This window comes from Schistosoma haematobium, chromosome 1 (genome assembly GCF_000699445.3).
Source record: "Schistosoma haematobium chromosome 1, whole genome shotgun sequence".
NCBI classification, from domain to species: Eukaryota; Metazoa; Platyhelminthes; class Trematoda; order Strigeidida; family Schistosomatidae; genus Schistosoma; species Schistosoma haematobium.
The window spans coordinates 5,748,066-5,766,322 of NC_067196.1; the positions used below are offsets into that span (position 1 = coordinate 5,748,066).

At 36.0% G+C, this 18,257-nt stretch overlaps 1 protein-coding gene across 2 annotated transcripts; it reads left to right on the plus strand.

Moving 5' to 3' along the window:
* The first annotated feature begins 1,639 nt into the window (after positions 1-1,639).
* On the plus strand, positions 1,640-16,802 carry MS3_00009407 (uncharacterized protein). Of its 2 annotated transcripts, none has more exons than XM_051217768.1 (8): positions 1,640-2,269; positions 2,306-2,500; positions 4,372-4,513; positions 5,709-5,842; positions 7,238-7,447; positions 13,669-13,980; positions 15,528-15,721; positions 16,114-16,802. In XM_051217768.1, exons 1-8 carry the CDS (start codon positions 2,150-2,152, stop codon positions 16,235-16,237), a joined length of 1,431 nt encoding a protein of 476 aa, XP_051072998.1. In that variant the 5' UTR covers positions 1,640-2,149; the 3' UTR covers positions 16,238-16,802. The 2 variants fall into 2 exon arrangements, with proteins under 2 accessions (XP_051072998.1, XP_051072999.1); XM_051217769.1 differs by having other exon boundaries at positions 2,099-2,269; positions 2,306-2,665.
* Positions 16,803-18,257: the final 1,455 nt, after the last annotated feature.

The window sequence follows — 18,257 nt, forward strand, 5'->3', positions numbered from 1 at the left end:
TTGGGTTCGTGGAGAATTTTCGAGGACGTTTAGATATTTTCCAAACCCGTATCGCATGTAAATAAACCGAAAATAGAATTAAAACGACTGTTGTGTAATAAGGAAATCGAGCCATGATTTACCGTGTGAATTATTAGCAAATACAAGGGGTATAATAAACATTAATTAAAATGGTAACCACCAATGTAACTAAGGTTTAGAGGATCCAGGTAACGTGGCCATTTCGTAAAAGGATGATACAAAGAGCTTATTACCTAGCATTAAGTGACATATTAAGTACGACAGCATGTGTACTTGGGACATGGACTAAGCGTGCTCGTGTACATGCAATATGTTTTACCACAGTATGTCGACTAACGAGTCATAAATGTACATGATTTCGACTAAAACTTGACGGCAGTGACAGAATATATGACTAGTTTACGTGAAAGCAACTACGAAATGTTATCACGCATCATAAATATAGTACGAAATAATCTAATGAAATTATGAAACTCGCCTGGGTTACTCTTGCCTTTAAGTAATGAAGTAGGCAGTAGTTTGAATCTGGATTATGTACGAGGTACTGTTGATTAAATTTTTCGATTAACACAGCGTTGTAGACTGAATTTGTATAAGTCCAGAATTAATGTAAGCCGAATACATAGCATTACCTGACGAACAGTCTAAACGAGATCTAAGATCGCAGGAAATTTATTGTTCAAACTCACCGTGAATTTTTAGCATTCGTATCCTCTGTTTGGCCATGGAACTCAGCAATTGGAAATTAGGCAGGCAGTGGTAAAAAAAAAGCAGAACATTCTAGTGGATAGTGGTTAAGCAGAAACATGAATTTATAGTCGATAGTTATTCTTGTCTTATTTATACCAGTGGATAAGTTACAAAGAGATATGCGTTCGTGTTGTCTTGTGGCTATACTCACGAGTGGTTGATATTTTAACAGACATATTACACAGGAGCATTTACATGCTGCTAATGCTTGTTAAAGAACCACGATAGCCGATTATAATCGTAGTTGATTGGTTAGTTCTGTCGATTGAACTAAGTATTTAAGTTTAAATACTAATCAACATTGACATGAAGCAACGAAAGTTCACAGTGATAGATTAACATAGGCGATGATAAAAATGAAAAAGAATAAGTATAGAATACAATGATAAAGATTATAGTGATAGGTTGCGTTACTCGAAGTCTTGCTCACCAGTGTAAATCACCAACGTGGATGATCTATGTCGAAATGATTGGAGGCCTACTCGAGTTAGACGTGAATGGTGTGACGAACCAACTAACGTCGAAGTCACACCTCGTGGTCAGCACCTTACGTGGACTACCCCATTGACGTAACAAGGTACTATAGATGCTTTGAAGACTGTACAACACAAAGGACGTTATTACAGAAATATATTAGTTAAAGTAGATACAAGCGAAAGTAAGACCACTGCCGCATGGGCCATTCCATGGCGTATGATTAACTAATGCGCGTTGCTTGTACATGACCTTGGCAGGGAGCGATGATCTGTTCGACATTCAGTGATCCAACTGCCGGATGATTTGGCTAGGGCTCAGTGACATTTCACTGGCCCTACAACTCCATAAAATCCCCGAGAAGCCAAATATCAGAAGGCAGTTAATGGATCAAGTCGAGGTTTATTTGCTGGCGATCTCGTGGCATCGAAAGGATACCGAGATCGTGCCAGGATACAAGCTTGGTTACAGAACGTAACCGAATTCGCGCGAAGTTACAATCAAAGTGTAAGTATAATAATGGAAGCACAAAATAGCTGTCATTAGCACAGTCAAACAAAAGCACGTTAAAACAAACACTGGTACAGTTGGTTATAATAATAATTGTTTTTATTAAACCAGTCGTGTTCTCGTGATAAACGTGAGTCACTACAGGTTCATTAAAGTTCCCTAGGATTAGACATCGACCACATTTTCTTTTGCCGTTAAATATACCCTAGGTTCCTACCTATTAGCATCGGTGATACATTGCTATTAAATACGGAAGCCCGTTAAGCAAGAGCTTCTTGTATTCCGTTCAGAACCATTTGAAAGTCATTTGAAGGATATTGGATAGTAAATATGTTAGATTTCAAGTCAAGGTCACTTAGGTCCGTTTTTGGACTTATAGGTTTATTAACAAATTATGTTTCGTTTAAAATGTGCTTTTCAAGTGTATGATTGGGGCAAAGTTGGAGTAAACAGTGAGGTCTACAAGCTATTGAGTCAAACCCAAGAGCTAGATAATTTGAAGCCGTATGCAGAGGTAATTGATGTCGTTCTTGTTCAAATCTCCACATAGCTATGGATGGGGACTCATGTTTCTGGACCGTCTTTCATGATGGATAGTCCTTCAATATCTCTTGACTCCTATATTTCAAGAAACCCACACTGTTTAGGTTCGACAGTGTCTGAAAGATTTGGCAATGCTTTACCTTTTCTGTTCAAAGTTCTTTCTGTGCGAAAGGCGCTATCTATCCAGGCCCATCCAGACAAGGTAAGTTCGTACACATTAATCCGGTAGTGGCTGATTTCATTCTTGATTTGTCTTCGCCTTTATTGATGTTTTCATGTAAAACAGTTGTGATTTAGTCTCAAGTATACACCTTAATCAAAAAAGAACGAGAAAAGCCATGGTGCAAATATCAAAATATTATTAAAGGTAGGTGTGCTGTTAACTGTAATATAGGGGCCTTAAAATTATATCTAAATCGTGAATCACTCACTTATCCTTGCCGTCTTCCGACTTACCAAAACGAAAAACACCTCAAGTTCATCCGCCTGTTTACTTCAGGTTTACTCGATTATGTTTTTGTAAGATAGGAAAAACACTGTTAGTACATAACAGACTGGTTGAAAATAAAAATATAAACCAAAAGACATTAGAGAGATGGTTCCTAGAAGTATTTAAGATTTTGGAGAACAACCATGGCCAAGTGTTTTAAACCTCAGTTCTTCGGTCCCAGTCTGGAAAGTACAAATAACTATGTCATCAGATTTTCACCATCATACAAAATATTTATTTTGGTGACTTTTAAGGAGATGGTACGGCTCTCAAATTAGGATGGCAGTGTGATCTAATGGGATAGGAATGGCATAACCAACAAGTAAAGGAGACTATTATTCTGCAAAGAGGTGGTTTCGTTTACAACACAACTGTGATTATCATTGTTAAATAAGTCCTGTCCCATGAAAAATGTAATCGGAACAACAGTAGTGTCGCCACTGGTTTCGATTTAAATTTGTAACTTCTGTCAAGTGATCTGTAGGACTATAACCATGAAGTTGCAATTGACTTAAATTTGCCAGTCTCATGTAGCAACTTTTTGTGCAACGATATCACTTCGCAAAATAACTTTCTGTTTGCTCTGTTCAATCACCTTCAAAGTCTGTAAATGATCCATGATTTTTAAGATGTTGTTCTAAATGTTCTTTGGGCTCATGTGGATAATTCTCTACACTTGGCTCAAAAATTTCCAGGTCTTATGACGGTGGTAATGATCTACAAAAACTTACTGCAACCTTAAAGTCGTTTAATTTTTACAAAAAAAATAACCCGATATTATTAGTGATATATATTAGTGGAATGTGCTCATTAACTTGAAGAGCTCATTATTTTATCATGAACAAATTTTCATATCACTCCAAATCTCGTAATTGTTCTTTTTCCACTTAGTTCTTACCCGTTTCTTTATTTGAACCTCTAGCTCACCTAGGACCTCATTCCTGTTTTGTTTGAATAAAAGGTATCACTGAATGTAACATCTGTTGTCGACATTACTAAAAGTTTGGATGTTTTCTGGTTTGTGATATAGAAGATACTTCAACGATGTTACATATCCTATCATTAACTTTCTCGCACAACGATTATATGTAGTGGGACCACCAAGAGACCACTGTTGAGATAACGCATAAAGTCTCGTTGGAAGCGGTCAGTTAGTCGATGGAATTATGGGCGTTCACTGACGGAAGTGACTTAGTCCAGTTCATTAATTATCTTCCCTTAAGTCTCAATCATTTTACAACCCTTCAGTTATTTTCATTTGTTTAATTTTAATCATGTCGATTTTAATATCTCTCCCTTTTAGGCGAGTTTCTCGTATACTATTGTAAAGTGTTTTAACTGAAGGTATACTTTTACACGACATTCTTCGTCGAGTTCCTTGCTTGAATAATGCATTTTGAGGTCTTCGTCTCTGTATTTAGCGAGCAGTCTTCTACTACTATTTTCCGTTGTTTTCTGTTTTAGTCATTATGACTTGCTATGAAAACCTTGTCATGGTGTTTTCCTTTTAAGGAAAGCTAACAGGTTTGCATTTGGGAAGTGTTAATTCTATCTATTCCAAAAGTTTAATTTTCTCGTTTTAGGAGTATGCTTTCAAGTTACATGCTAATAGACCTGATTTATACAAAGATGCTAATCACAAACCGGAAATAGCTATCGCATTAACACCTTTTGAGGCAATGGTCGGTTTCAGACCACCCGAAGAAATTGGTGTCTTTGCGAAACGTAAGTAGAATCTCCTCTTACATGAATAATTTTAAAACATTTTCAAACACATCTTGGGCATTAAAAGCAGTACGATCGGGTTGGGATTATATTCCTCGTTACCAAATTATTGGCTTAAATCTCGTTTGTCCAAATATCTGTTATTTAATGTTTTTGTACTGCATCTCTAGTGGCTCTCAGGGGAATATAATGCTGGCGTTCTGTAACTATTTGGAGCCACTTGTTAGAGTCACCGTCTTGGTACTTGCGAGTATTCTGTTTTGAAAGACGTTTTAGAGTTGTAATATTAAGCATCTTTAAACTTCTTTTCATATGAACGTAGTTCTGATATCATTTTCAGAATTTAAAACAATTGATCGATGCAAAGGAGACGATCCAACTATATGTGTAATGTTTATTTTAAAAAATACAAACCATGACAAATTGCTGTAGGGTTTTACAGGTTGTTACGCACTAAAAATGCAAAGAGGAAACTTTTCAGCAGAGGGCAAATTAATATATTCAGACTTCTGCAAACACATTTTATGTTGTGGTTTCACAACAGTTACTTGGGAATTACTAAAAACAGCAGGAAATCGGACTATCCGTGAAACATATTCTAACCTCGGTGTACAAAACATATATCTTATTTGTTATGGTAACTTGAGTTCATTGTGTATTCGTGTTTTTTGTCGATCGATTGGTTGACGAAACTTGTAGTTCACTGAGTGATAAATTCTGTACCTATACAACTGTGTAAATAAGCAGCTATATACAAATTCACACTTAGTAGTGGTTATGGTATGTTGAGGAAATTTTAGGTAAAACTATTAAGTATTCCCTGCTTCTACAGCTTTCGTTAAAATCGCTATAGGAGGTTCACTTATTTGCTCCACTAGTTGTGTTCACTTTTTTATTTTCTAGCCAAAACACCATAAATCTACTATATTATTTTACTTATTTAATTAATCACACAAACATTTATCAATCGGGATGAATCACTGATATGCTGGGAGTGGTTAATAAACTCCAATTCAGTCTATTTAATGTTATATCATAGCTATTGTATGAGGACTGCAGATGTTATTGGACTGTCGAGACGGAAATATGTATAATGAGATTTGAAAGAAAAAGTGAAGTTATAGTTACATTGATGATTGGATTTAATTTTTCAGTGATTTTTCTGATCCTGATTGTTGCATTTTGCCTTCTATAGATATTCCTGAACTTCACGCCATTATTGGTCCAGATTTTACAAATGGCTTGTTAAATATCTCCACAGATAAAACGCTTACTTCTTCGTCAATTAAAGCCGCCTACTCTCGTTTGATGAATGCCGAGTCCAGTGTTGTAAGTCGATCTCTTTTAGCTTTTCTCGTGTGGCATGGACGAAACATTTTCACTTGTTCTATATTTATTCTGTTATCTTCAACTGTTAAATATATATGGGTTTTTCACTTCAAATTGGGTTCTGTCAATCCTAACTTTACCAAAGAAGTTCAAAGTTTTTGAATAATTGCGCTGATAATTCCACATAGTCCCAGGTCAACATTCACACTAGAGGGCGTAGAGTGCATGATGATGGACTATTTTATTCCGTTTGCATTTAATATGGTTTTCGGGAAAATGGAATTTTCTGCTGTAGAATGAACAAGTTTACTTTTTCACAATTCTAACCAAGTATGCAAGAGATAGATTAAATTCATGTACAAGAAATATACCAATGATATGTTTATAAAATAGTTGAGTAATTATAAACAAAAACCTGATACCTTCATCTCGTCAGTGACATTTATAATAAAACGTATGCAGAAATTACTATTTTTCAACTTTTTGAGGGTTTTTTGAAAGCCCAAGGAGTCATTTACTTTAAATCATCTCTCGTTTTGATGTGCTCAGTCAGTCATTTTTAAGTGTAACAAACGATCCTTGTATCTAACTTATGTGTCAAAATTAAAGGACTATAAATGACATTCTATTGTAGTAGTTTAACTGGGAGTAATCTCTTAAAAGATAGTGATAGTCGAACACTTAAGAGAGGGTAGTTCAATGGTTAGGGTCTTCAACTTTCACCTACCAAGTCACGGCTTTGAGACCCTCTCCACCTGCTTCGGTTTGATCATGCAATTGGCACAAATAACCTTCACACTTGTGATGTAGCCTAAATCTGCACCAAGCAAATGAGTTAAAAATTATGCATATATCAGTCGTTCCGGTGAGTCAGAACTGAATCACAATAAGATTGGTGAATATCAAAATCTTAACAAATATACAAAATATACTGCTTATCTTGTACCACTTGGTCTGCAGAAGATATTTAGAATATCGAGTTTACTATAAAGGAGCTCAGTACACTTCGAAGCATGACCAGTAATGGCATAGCACATACGTATGTTGTAAGTAAATAATTAAATATATCTTCAAAGTATTCTCACTATATGGTAGAACTCGTTGGTGATGCCGAATAAAGACGTTGATTATCACGTAGAAATAGCAAATCAATTGATGCATACATAAGCTGTTGTGGAGTGGGGTGGTTTTGGATGTATTTCTCATCCCAAATCACTATGGACATACATTTTGTGGGGAATTTTCTTAGAAATCAATCTAGATTACAAAGCGATCTATTATGAAGGTGTTTTTGATAGCTCCGACTGTTGTCTTAGTTTTTTTTATTTTCAATTTTACGATTAAAATATAATCATTTATCTGAACTTAATTCAATACCTTCTCACTTCTTTACAGGTCAGCAATTTAGTGGAAGCTTTAAAAAGACGTCTGACTAATGGTGAAAAGATAATTATCCCACCTTTTAAAAATTATATTCTTGATACAGAAGCTCTTGGAGAGATATTCATTCGTTTGGCAACAGATTACCCTGGAGATGTTGGTTGTTTTAGCTTGTTCTTTTTTAATTATTTAAAACTCAATCCAGGAGAAGCAATTTTTCTTGAAGTAAGTAAAAAATTATTTCTTCACTTTTTATTTGTTATTTTTGTGACAGCCAAATAATGTTGAATATATTTGAATGCAAATGTGTAATTAATCATATTCATGTTAAGTGAAGCATAACCAAATAATAGTTAATCTAAAAAAATCGAAATAAAATGAAACAGTGCTGTCTTCGAAATTAAACTATGAAGAGAAACTGAAGAGATGTCGCGAGGCGGGATCGTGGATGCGCACTGCTGAGGAGTCCCACAGTAGGACGAGACGGCCGTCCAGTGCTTCCAGGTTTTCCATGATGGTCTGGCTTCAATTGACTCATGATCTCAACTATTAAAAAGATCATTTATTGTTATTATGTTCAATTATTTATGAAATAGTAAATTTGAATACCTAGCTGTGCTAAATGCTAAGTTTGAAAAGATTACGAGCTCATCTAATCTGAGAACAGGACGAAGACTTTGTGACACAATGACAGATAAGCTAGCTATTCCGACGCATCCCATCCCAGCTAACAGCAGTGAGAAGTCCAAGTTCGGAATAGGGAAATATATTCCACAAGCAGCCAGAAGCGCGAACAACCATGACAAGTCTAGTCGGAGATACACTCACTTGTATATTGATTTATACACTCATTTTCGAATAATAATTAGATTAAAATCACATATATGAAAAAATACTTAGGGTTATAACAAGTTACATGCTGGGTATAGTTCATGTTAACTTAATACAAGAATATCGTATGCTTTACAGAATAAAATGTCATACGGTGAAACAAAGTCTCGTGTGCTGTTACGAGTATGAAGGCTGATATCACTTCCCGGCTGAACGCACCGTGGAAGGGTATTTCTTAAGGAACCTGAAAAGGAAATCGGATTAGCGTTGGTTTTAACGACCTGGGAGCGTGACCGCAGAACCCAAGGGACAACTGCTTGAGGCCGGTCGCGCACGGTCTTTCCTTGGGGTGTTTTTAATGTGTTAGCTCCATTCTTCAAAGGGCCTTACTGTCGGAGACGGAAATCCGTGAGGTAAGGTGAGGTGTGACATCTTTAGGGTCAACCTTTTCTAACCCCTTCCTTCCTTGTGAGAAGGCAGCATCGCTGTAGATGCTGGTTGTCCGAGGTAAACACGTTACTGCTGTCACACCCCTCTACAGTCAGCAGTACGACTTCGCCCTCAGACCCTTGAGTTGCTGCTTTTAGTCTTACCGTTCTCCAATTGACCTGCCTGGCATGATAGAACCTACAGGAACATATTTTCCATCCAATATAGTTCGGTTGGGTCATCACGATAGGCAATCCCGACCACCGCGTCAAGGTAGCAGCTACGGTCGGGCGGTGAAACAAAACTGAATACAACATCACACTGAATTAAAACGGAACTAATATTGTACAAAAATCATAATGAATAAATCAATCTAATTTTGACTTTTCATCCCATCATATCACTAAGCCATTTTAACTCTGCCTTAATATTAGACCAAAAATTTTCTCTCTTAATAGCTTAATGTTTCATCTTAGGACTGTTCATCAATGTTTTCTTCTTAAGAATTTTCTTTCGTTATGTTAACACTACGTTATTTTCATCTGTTATCTATTTATCCTCTAAAAAAGGGATAATTTGAAGTGTGAAAACAACTTCTAGTTTATTTTGCATACAGGACTGCTGAATAGTTGCAAACTAGAATGAAACATTTATCTAATGCTCCATGGTTTTCATTGGTTTGTGATGAATATCGAGTAATTCATAGTTTTCATATATATGCAGTTTATATAAACTACCTCTAGGTGTACAAATATTTAGTAATTTTTATCAGATTAGTAATGAATTGATCAAGAAATGAATTCACTTATCATTTCTGATCATATCCAGGTGTGTTATATTCCAACTACTTGTTAAATTTCTGAAATTTGACAGGTTATTTGCAGAAGTCTTTGCGTCGGAGACAACCCAAGATTGCTAATTAATTTTTGACTGATACCAGTTCGCATAAATTTACAAATTCACCTCTAAGTAATAACCATTATCCTCTTCTCTTATCTTCTGTGCTGACTGAATCCTAACGATGAAATCGCAGTTTGGTCACTAGTGATTAATTGGTGTTTATTTATTTATTTATTTATTTGAACACATGAATATTGGTACAAGAGAGCGCCAATATATATGCGCCACACAAAACAATGAGAATTCGAAGAGAAATAGAAAAAAAACTAAGGAGCGCAAAAGAAAAAGAGAACAATAACGAAGAGATTGGTGTAAGGTAGTGTGGTAGTAACGAGGGAACGGAAAGGTACAGTCAGAAGAAATCTTTCAGGTAAGGGAGACACAACCACTTTTTATGAAGAAAGTAAAAGAAGGTTACAGCAGGATCGCCACTGGCTTCTATTCTGAGCCATATCTGATAACGTCTCTAGCCACTGTGTAGCACCATCTCTCGGACCCCAACCAGGGAGTCGTGAAGGACCAACAGAAGCCAGTCCTTTGCAGCTTTCTTTCATACCACGACACCATGTCATGCACTGACCACCTCTCCGCTTCTTCCAACCAGTCCCAGAGTCGGCAAATAATGCACGACGTGGAATTCTCTGGGAGGACATTCGTAGAACATGTCCAAGCCACCGAAGTCGGTGTTTCAAGATGGTGACACCAATTGAATTATCATCTCTGTGCCCGAACACACGATGCCGAACCTCTGCATTACTGACATGGTGTTGCCACTGAATGTCAGCAATCCTTCGGAGACAGCGGTGATCGAACACAGAGAGTCGTCTAACGTCCTCAACTCGGAGAGACCAGGTTTCACAAGCATAGAGCAAAACTGCTCTCACCGACGCGTTGTAAATCAGATTTTTACAGCCAGACTAACATCACGAAGGCGCCAAAGATGACCCAGATTGGCATAAGCCGCTCTGGCTTTCACTATTAATTGGTGTAAATGTTTCTTAGTTATAGAGAAGGACGACTGTTGATCAATCTCACCGTTTTTGTAATATGTGTGCAAATTCTTTAATCATAAGTTGATACATGTATTTGGTAGTAATATCAGAAATGTACCTGTTAACTTTTAGTCGTGTTGATGGACATGTTGCTTTAAACAAGATAATCAATTCAGCTGTAGAATACATTGTCAAGTTTAGTCAGTCATGTACAACGTAAAACCTGGCAAATATGTCCATCGGTCCAAGTTTTCATACCATATTAGCACTGCGAGATAAAATTATCAAAATAAATCTCTCAGTGACACACTGGGCTTGTTTTTCTATTTGCTTAGTAGTTAGAGGATGGATGGGTCAAGATTATTGAGGAGAGGCATAGTTTAACAGAGTAATTCCATTCGTTTACTATTGAGTTGAAATTGTATAGCTAGGAATTAGTTGTAAGAATTTCAGCTAACTTTTATGGATTGTTTTCTGTTTGACTTAGAACATCTGATAAAGGATAAGATGAAATGTTTCAAGGTGATTAAAAAAAAACTACCTACATGTGTCGAACGTGTCACTATAATTTGTCAGAAGGGGTTTGTGGAGATTTTAGAAATTTCACAGATTGAAATCATGAGTCAGTTGAAGCTAGACCAACATGGAAAACCTGGAAGCACTGAACGGCCGTTTCGTCCTAGTATGGGACTCCTCAGCAGTGAGTATCCACGATCCCGCACCCCGCGGGATTCGAACCCAGGACCTACTGGTTCCGCGCGCGAGCACTGAGCCGGCATCCAACGGTGTTAATGTCTAACTTCAACCCCTTCTGATAATAATCATCTGCTCGCTAGTGACTGACTTCAGGAGATACTCCTGGAGTTCTAGTGGGAAGCCGTTACCACTATAATTTGCTTAAAACTTGACTTATGTACTGAATAGTAAACTCTGTAGTGTTTTTTTGTCTTAATATCAAAATCTTTATCTGATTATGTCATCTTTTAACAACTCTCTAGTTGATAGATTTGTTTTTAGCCAAATTAGGTGAACTCATTTAATTATGTAATCATTTATTTCAAGCTGTATGATCGTTTGTTACTATTTCAGTCAGTGTTCTAGACCATTCTTATCAATATTTTATCTAACCGTTAGATCTTGTTCAATATACTTAAATTGTAGTAATTTTTACTACGTTATACTGATACATGCATATGCTAACTTTAAACAAAGTTCATATTGAGGATTGTTATTTTAATATTTAACCAGTATATACTAATTGTCCGGATGTGATAAAACTTTAATAGAATAAATTTGTGTTATTCTCACCTAAATTTATTTGATACAATTACTGACTAATTAATATAGATAGTAAAAATGTTATATAACTTACAAAATAAGTCACGATTTATATTATATAGCAATAAAGTATCTGTCTAATTTTATATTTTTAATAGTTGAGATCATGAGTCAATTGAAGCTAGACCACCATGAAAAACCTGGAAGCACTGAACGGACGTTTCCTCCTATTGTGGGACTCCTCAGCATTGTGCACAGTCCCACAGTAGGACGATACAGCCGTCCAGTGCTTCCAGGTTTTTCATGATGGTCTAGATTCAATTGACTGATGATCTTAACTATTAAGATTACTATAATATCCACAAAACCCCTTCTGATACTTATCAAGATATGCTCACTAGTGACAGTCTTCAAGAGGTATTTTCTGGAGTTCTAATGAGAAGCAGTGACCGGTGGATTTCAACCGGGTCTGTTGTGAGATAGTAACTGACTGAATACAACAGTGGATGTGTCGATCAATTTCGTGGATTAGTTGAAGTTAGATATTAACACCGTTGGATGCCGGCTGAGTGGTTAAGCGCTCACGCGCAAGACTGGGTTAGAATATCTCTAGGCGGGACCGTGGGTGCGCACTGCTGAGAAGTCCCGCAATAGGACGAAACGGCGGTCCAGTGCTGCCAGGTTTTCCATGGTGGTCTGGCTTCAATTGACTCATGATCTCAACTATTAAAATTGCTTTAATATCCACAAAACCCCTTCTGATATTAATTTTATATTTGTTTAATCTGGTCCGTTCATCCTGAAGTCTAATGTGTTTGCACATTTAAATGCATCTTTTTAAACGGCTTGATCAATTTGTCCTACCTTTTCGACGATTATTTTATCTCATGTTATGTGCTAAATGAAAAAAACATGGGTAGCAAATCAGTTTATTACATTCATGTAATCTAGGGTAGTTGTATTCAGTTGATTTGTAACGACTCCTTGGTTATCATCGGTCCTAATCACGGTAAAACTTATTGACTTGAATGGTTACCATAAGTTGTTTAAAGTGATAGACAGTGATAATTTTTCTGTCGTTTGTTTGTGTTTTTCAAACATGAATAGGCCTCACATTATTTGTGCTTTTACTTAAAGTGTATCTCCCAATACTTTTCGGTCTTTCTTCTATTTTTTGGGAATATTTTCACTTTGTCTAGTGAGGATACACTTTACATTGGAGCATTAGTTTGACCGTCAATGTATTGTACTATAAATTTGAAAAATTCATTTCATTTTCGAGTCTCGAAGTTTAACAGGAATGCTATCAAGTTGGACTAAAGATTTTGTCTGGTAATAGTCTTCCAACAATACTAAAGTCAAATTATTGTATGATTGACACCTACGCTAAGTATAATGGTGTTCACTGTGTACCACATTGCTACAAAGTATCTGAACCTAGTAGATCGTGATAAATAACCGAAGTGGAGTATACGTTAAATTTTCTCACCATAATTTAGATATCGGGAAGAAACTAACTTTTTCCAAATGGATGAAGCGTTTTGTTGAGAAGTGTATAGACTCCATGTATGCATAGTAGGTGATGATCACCAGTCTTTTTTGTAGGTGGAATCATTGAACGCGTGTAATTTATTTTATGTTTTTCTGGTTCACTGTCAACTGACTTCTCATGAGGTAACTTTAAGAACGTTATCTGAGTACAAGATCATACCAAAACATTCAAAGTTTGAAAAAATGTAGAACAACGAAACACGTAGAATCTAACTTCATGGAATGTCTTAGCCAATGGAAATGGAGATTGTACAATTGTATTGCGATAGATATGAAGTATCTTAAAGGGAATATGATAGGTATACCCTTCATTTTTTAAGTTAAAAGTTTTATGACTTCACTCTGTTTATCTATAGGATGGATATGTATGTATATGCTTTGATGTATATTTCCAGTAATAGTTATATATTGTCAAAGTTTTTAATTTTGACAATAACTTTATCCCTATTTCTCTATATCATCAAGCCTAATTTGCCACATGCTTATTTATCCGGTGATTGCGTGGAATGTATGGCTTCTTCGGATAATGTAATTCGTGCCGGTTTAACACCGAAATTCAAAGATGTGGATCATCTGCTTCGAATTATTCAATATGAACCTCGATGGGGATCAGCACTGAAATTTGTTGGGCAGACGAAAAAAATTGTACCAATCGATTCAAATGTGCATACTAGTGATAATCAAGAAAAGAAATCAATTAAAGATGATACATCAGTTATGTCTGAAATTGTGACATTTTCTCCTCCAGTTGATGATTTTGCTGTGGATAAAATCTCAGTAGGTAACAAGTTTAATGTCTACTGTTCGATCTATGATTTTTGGTCAAATTACACAATACTAACGTATTGAGGGACCAATCAAATTTGAAATATCGGATGTTAATTATTAGCTCGAAGTTGAAACGCCGTTATGGATAGCTTGTTGTTGAATACCATGGTCTCAAATAGATTTGCATTTGTCAATATGCAAGTCACTTAAAATCTCCTAAAGCCTTCAGCATAGTATAGTTTTCCCGGATCTTTTAAAAAAGATCTATAGCTTCTTGACTACCTCATCCCAATCTCCTTACTTTTGGGGAATTATGAGGTTTTTGTGCCATTTCCCCAAAGTGTTCTATTGCGGCTTCCCCAAAATAGGGAGATTAGGATTTTTTTTTTGAATTTAGTTGTTAAGAATCTGCGATCTAATAAAACTATACAGTAAACCCTGTCATAGTGAACTACTCTTTTGAAGAAAAGAAAAGCTATACTTTGTAACATCTTCAGTTAGTTATAACTTCATAGTTTTCAGCAAGAAATGTACTTTATTTGACATTAAGGGGTCGTTAAATGCAGTCGATAAAAAAATCAATTCGACACAACCCAATACCGGGATTTATCACCAATGTCTGTCTAAGATCTTAGGCAACCTGTTTCTCCCTCCACAATATTCCAACCTACTTCATCCACATTACCGCGGTTAAACATTTTATCACTGAAATATTCAAGCATTGACTAAAATCCTACATAAGCAAGGTGTTTGCATTAGTTTGTATCTTACCAATACTCGATATCATGTAGCTCATTAACTAAAGTGCATAGTTTTTAACCAGTAGTTCGATATGAATCGCCCTCCTCTTATTTCAGTTTGGATACCCGTGGTGATATCCTGAGTCCTCACATAATGTGAGTTAAAGACGATCGTGCAAGCCTGTATTTAGTAATTGAGTTGTAATTACCCAATATCATGAGAGTTAACCAAATGGTGTAAATATTGATTTTGGATGATAATTTTACATCTTAATAATGATACTTTGTTTGTAAAAGTTTTTATTTTTCCGTTGTTATTCAAGTGACCAGTCTCCATATTAGCATATACGCATCTTGAGCGAATTACCTATATACTGGCATTCAGTTACATGTTTTATTAAAGTTAGATCACTACTAGCAAATGAATCCGAGGTACGTATTTCGTCCCATTTAGGACTCCTCAGCTTGACGCACATATATATACTGATGGTAATATAGAGAATCCCGTTTGCCGTCTGTCACTGATTCGGTATGAATGTCAACACGGATTCAGCTACATCCAGCTGTGCCTCAAATAGGATAAAACGCTCGTTGTGAATTCCACTGTTAGCCACAATCCAAGTTTCTTAAATGTATAGGTTCTGTTCTGTATCATTTTAATAAAAACATTTATTGGCACTCAGACTGACCATGTGTTTTATTCATCAGTTTTACCACTTTCTACTGTGAAGCATATAGTCAAGAATCTTTGTCGTACTATGCATTTTTCAATTAAAACAGGATAAATTATGTATTTATTTATCTTTTTTATTACAGATATCGGACAAGGATAAAATAGTCCAGTTTTCGCCATTGAAATCTGCCAGCATTTTGATTATTATCTATGGGAAAGGCACATTACAACGTTTGCATTGGGATCCTTTATCCACTTCTAACACTATGGTAGACAATCACAGATCAAAATATGCGGATAATTATCCAATGCCTTCTGCATGTGTTTGTGAATCTTTGTAAGTTTTCTTTAAAGTGGAAAATTTTACTATTTATGTATTTTATGCAAAGATGAATAGTAACTAGCAGTGAAATCCAGAACGCGTGGTTCGTCCTATTTGGGACTCGTCAGCTGGGTGCACCTGCATCTCATAGTTGATGTTCAGTATGGGGCTTGGATTCAGTATCGTTCGCTTCAAACGTCATCGCGTTATCCACTTAGCTACTGAGTCCTGATATCTACTTGCTTGTGCAATGGGGTGAAGTTTAAATTCCCACTATCCATCTTTGTATATAATGCTTGTGAATTAAGGCTATATCAAGGCAATACGTACAGTATGCTCATATACGACCATCCAAATACGAAAGCATTGATTTATTCTTACTTATACCTTTACTTTTTATATTTCAGTGAATACGATCAAGGATCTGTGTTTTTCATCAACGCTGGAACTGCTTTCAGTGTTCATCAATTACAGAAAAATGATTCACATTTATTAGCATTTCGAGCTTATGCAAATGTCTCCACTGACTAAATATTATTTGCTGGAATCTTTTCTTACCCTCATACTTTTAATTTATATTGATTTTTGTTTTCTAGAAATCCGGTTCTCTAATTAGTTAGCCATAAACGATGTATTCAATCTTATCATTTGGAAACTGTATTTTCCTTTAATTGGCTCTTTAATAATATGTGAGATATATAAACAATAAAAGAAACAGTGATTGTATTAGATTCAATGTTTTTCTTTTTCGTATATTATGTTGTTCGTAAATATTTTAATGGATTACTTAATCTGACATTGAGATTTCAGTTTCAAACAATTTCAATTATATAGTTAATTAGTCTGTTAGACGTAGAGATGACCTATTTTGATAAACTCCACTAATAATTGTTGGGTTTCACTTGTCAAACAGAGATTTATTCAGTCAACCTTGAGTCACAATGTTTGTTTAATAGCTAGTTATTACTGTTCCTCTGAAGCATCGATTTTAAAGTTGAGGCCTTCAATCACTTGGTCGTAGATTCGAACCCCACTTTGACTATACTAGTTTAAGCAATTGAATAGTGTCACCAAACAGCGTGACTCAAAGTCGAACATCTAATAAATGAATTACGGGATCTAATTAATCAGTCACGTGTCTATTTAATGTCTATGAACTTTCTCCCTAGCGAAGTCTCATTTCCACTTTTTATTGTGTTTAGGAATGTAACTAAGATTTGTTTTGAATTATAAACTTTATAAACATTGATTTTTTAAACGGATTGGACTATAGTAAATAATGATGGCTGACTAATAGACACATTCAAAACTGACTCAATGTTTTAGGCGAAATGTGACTGAGTACTTACAGCACCCAGAAGACTAAAAATGTAACCAGTACACTTGCATCTCTTTTGTCATTCACGAATAGATTTCTTTATAGTTGTTGTCTGAAGAATCTACATCAATGCAGTAGTGTTTATAATGTTCAGTTTAGAAAACCCCTTAAAAATGAGATGAGTTACTCTTACAATATCACGTGAACATTATGCCGACTCAATTAAGTGTTAACCTCTGGATTTGAGACTGGTGTAGTTTAATGAATCGGATAAACATCCCTTGGTGTCTTAAAATGTATATTCAGTGCAGTGATGAATCTGAGTCAAGCCTGAGTTCACATAGTATTAAATAGTAGTGTGGCCATTGAACTAGTAATTCTAATAGTTTCGCACTTATCAAGATAACTAGGACTGAGTACTTACATATATGGACATGTCACTTCCCTGACTCTATATGGATTCAGTCAGTCATCTACAAAATATGACCAGGCACATATATGCATCGGTCCGAGTTGCCATACCTCATTAGCACAACAAGATAAACACCAAATTCATAGAAGCAGTTACTTCCATGGCAGTAAAAAAGACTTCATATATGGATATTATACAGGGAAGAAGAATTAGTTTGTAGGAAGAAAGGTACAAAGTAATTTTGATCTCACGATTCAAGGAAACGCAAAGAGTCTATACACCGACGCCATTGTGAACGATTCTAAGCCAAGTAGTCTGCATCTACCAATATGGTTCAGACCAGAAGTTAGTGACTTTATGGACTGATGCCACGTCCTGGTTTGGCTACCCCGAACTTTTTTCCATCCGTCTAAAACAATATTTAGCATTACGTGCCGTGGTGATCGATGGTTTGGCATGCATATGGATTACTAGTTGTCGATATAATTATTTTGGTAACTGAGAGGTGTTCTGGAAGCAGTTAAAGTTTCCTGTCCATCATCCCAATCTCTTGTGCTGAGAGTGAATAGTATTTATTTATTTAAACACAAACATTAATACAAAGAGGCACCAAATACATATGTGCCACATAAATCACTCGATTTGTATGAGGGCTGGCATACTGTTCGTGTGCCCAAAGCGGAACAAGTGGTTTTCTTAGGGGGCCATACCCCGAGCCTTTTACCTGAAGGTCTAATCCACAAGGCAGTGCAGTAACGTCAGGAAATGCAGCCCCGTGGTAACCAGTGATCAACAATAGGTTCGTACACCATTTGTTCCCT

Excerpts from the sequence above, each read along its gene's own strand:
- MS3_00009407 (XM_051217768.1), top strand. The coding sequence starts at position 2,150 with ATGTTTCGTTTAAAATGTGCTTTTCAAGTGTATGATTGGGGCAAAGTT. Across the intron at positions 2,501-4,371 it reads TCCAGGCCCATCCAGACAAG|GAGTATGCTTTCAAGTTACA; the intron begins GTAAGTTCGTAC and ends TTCTCGTTTTAG. Across the intron at positions 15,722-16,113 it reads GCATGTGTTTGTGAATCTTT|TGAATACGATCAAGGATCTG; the intron begins GTAAGTTTTCTT and ends TTTATATTTCAG.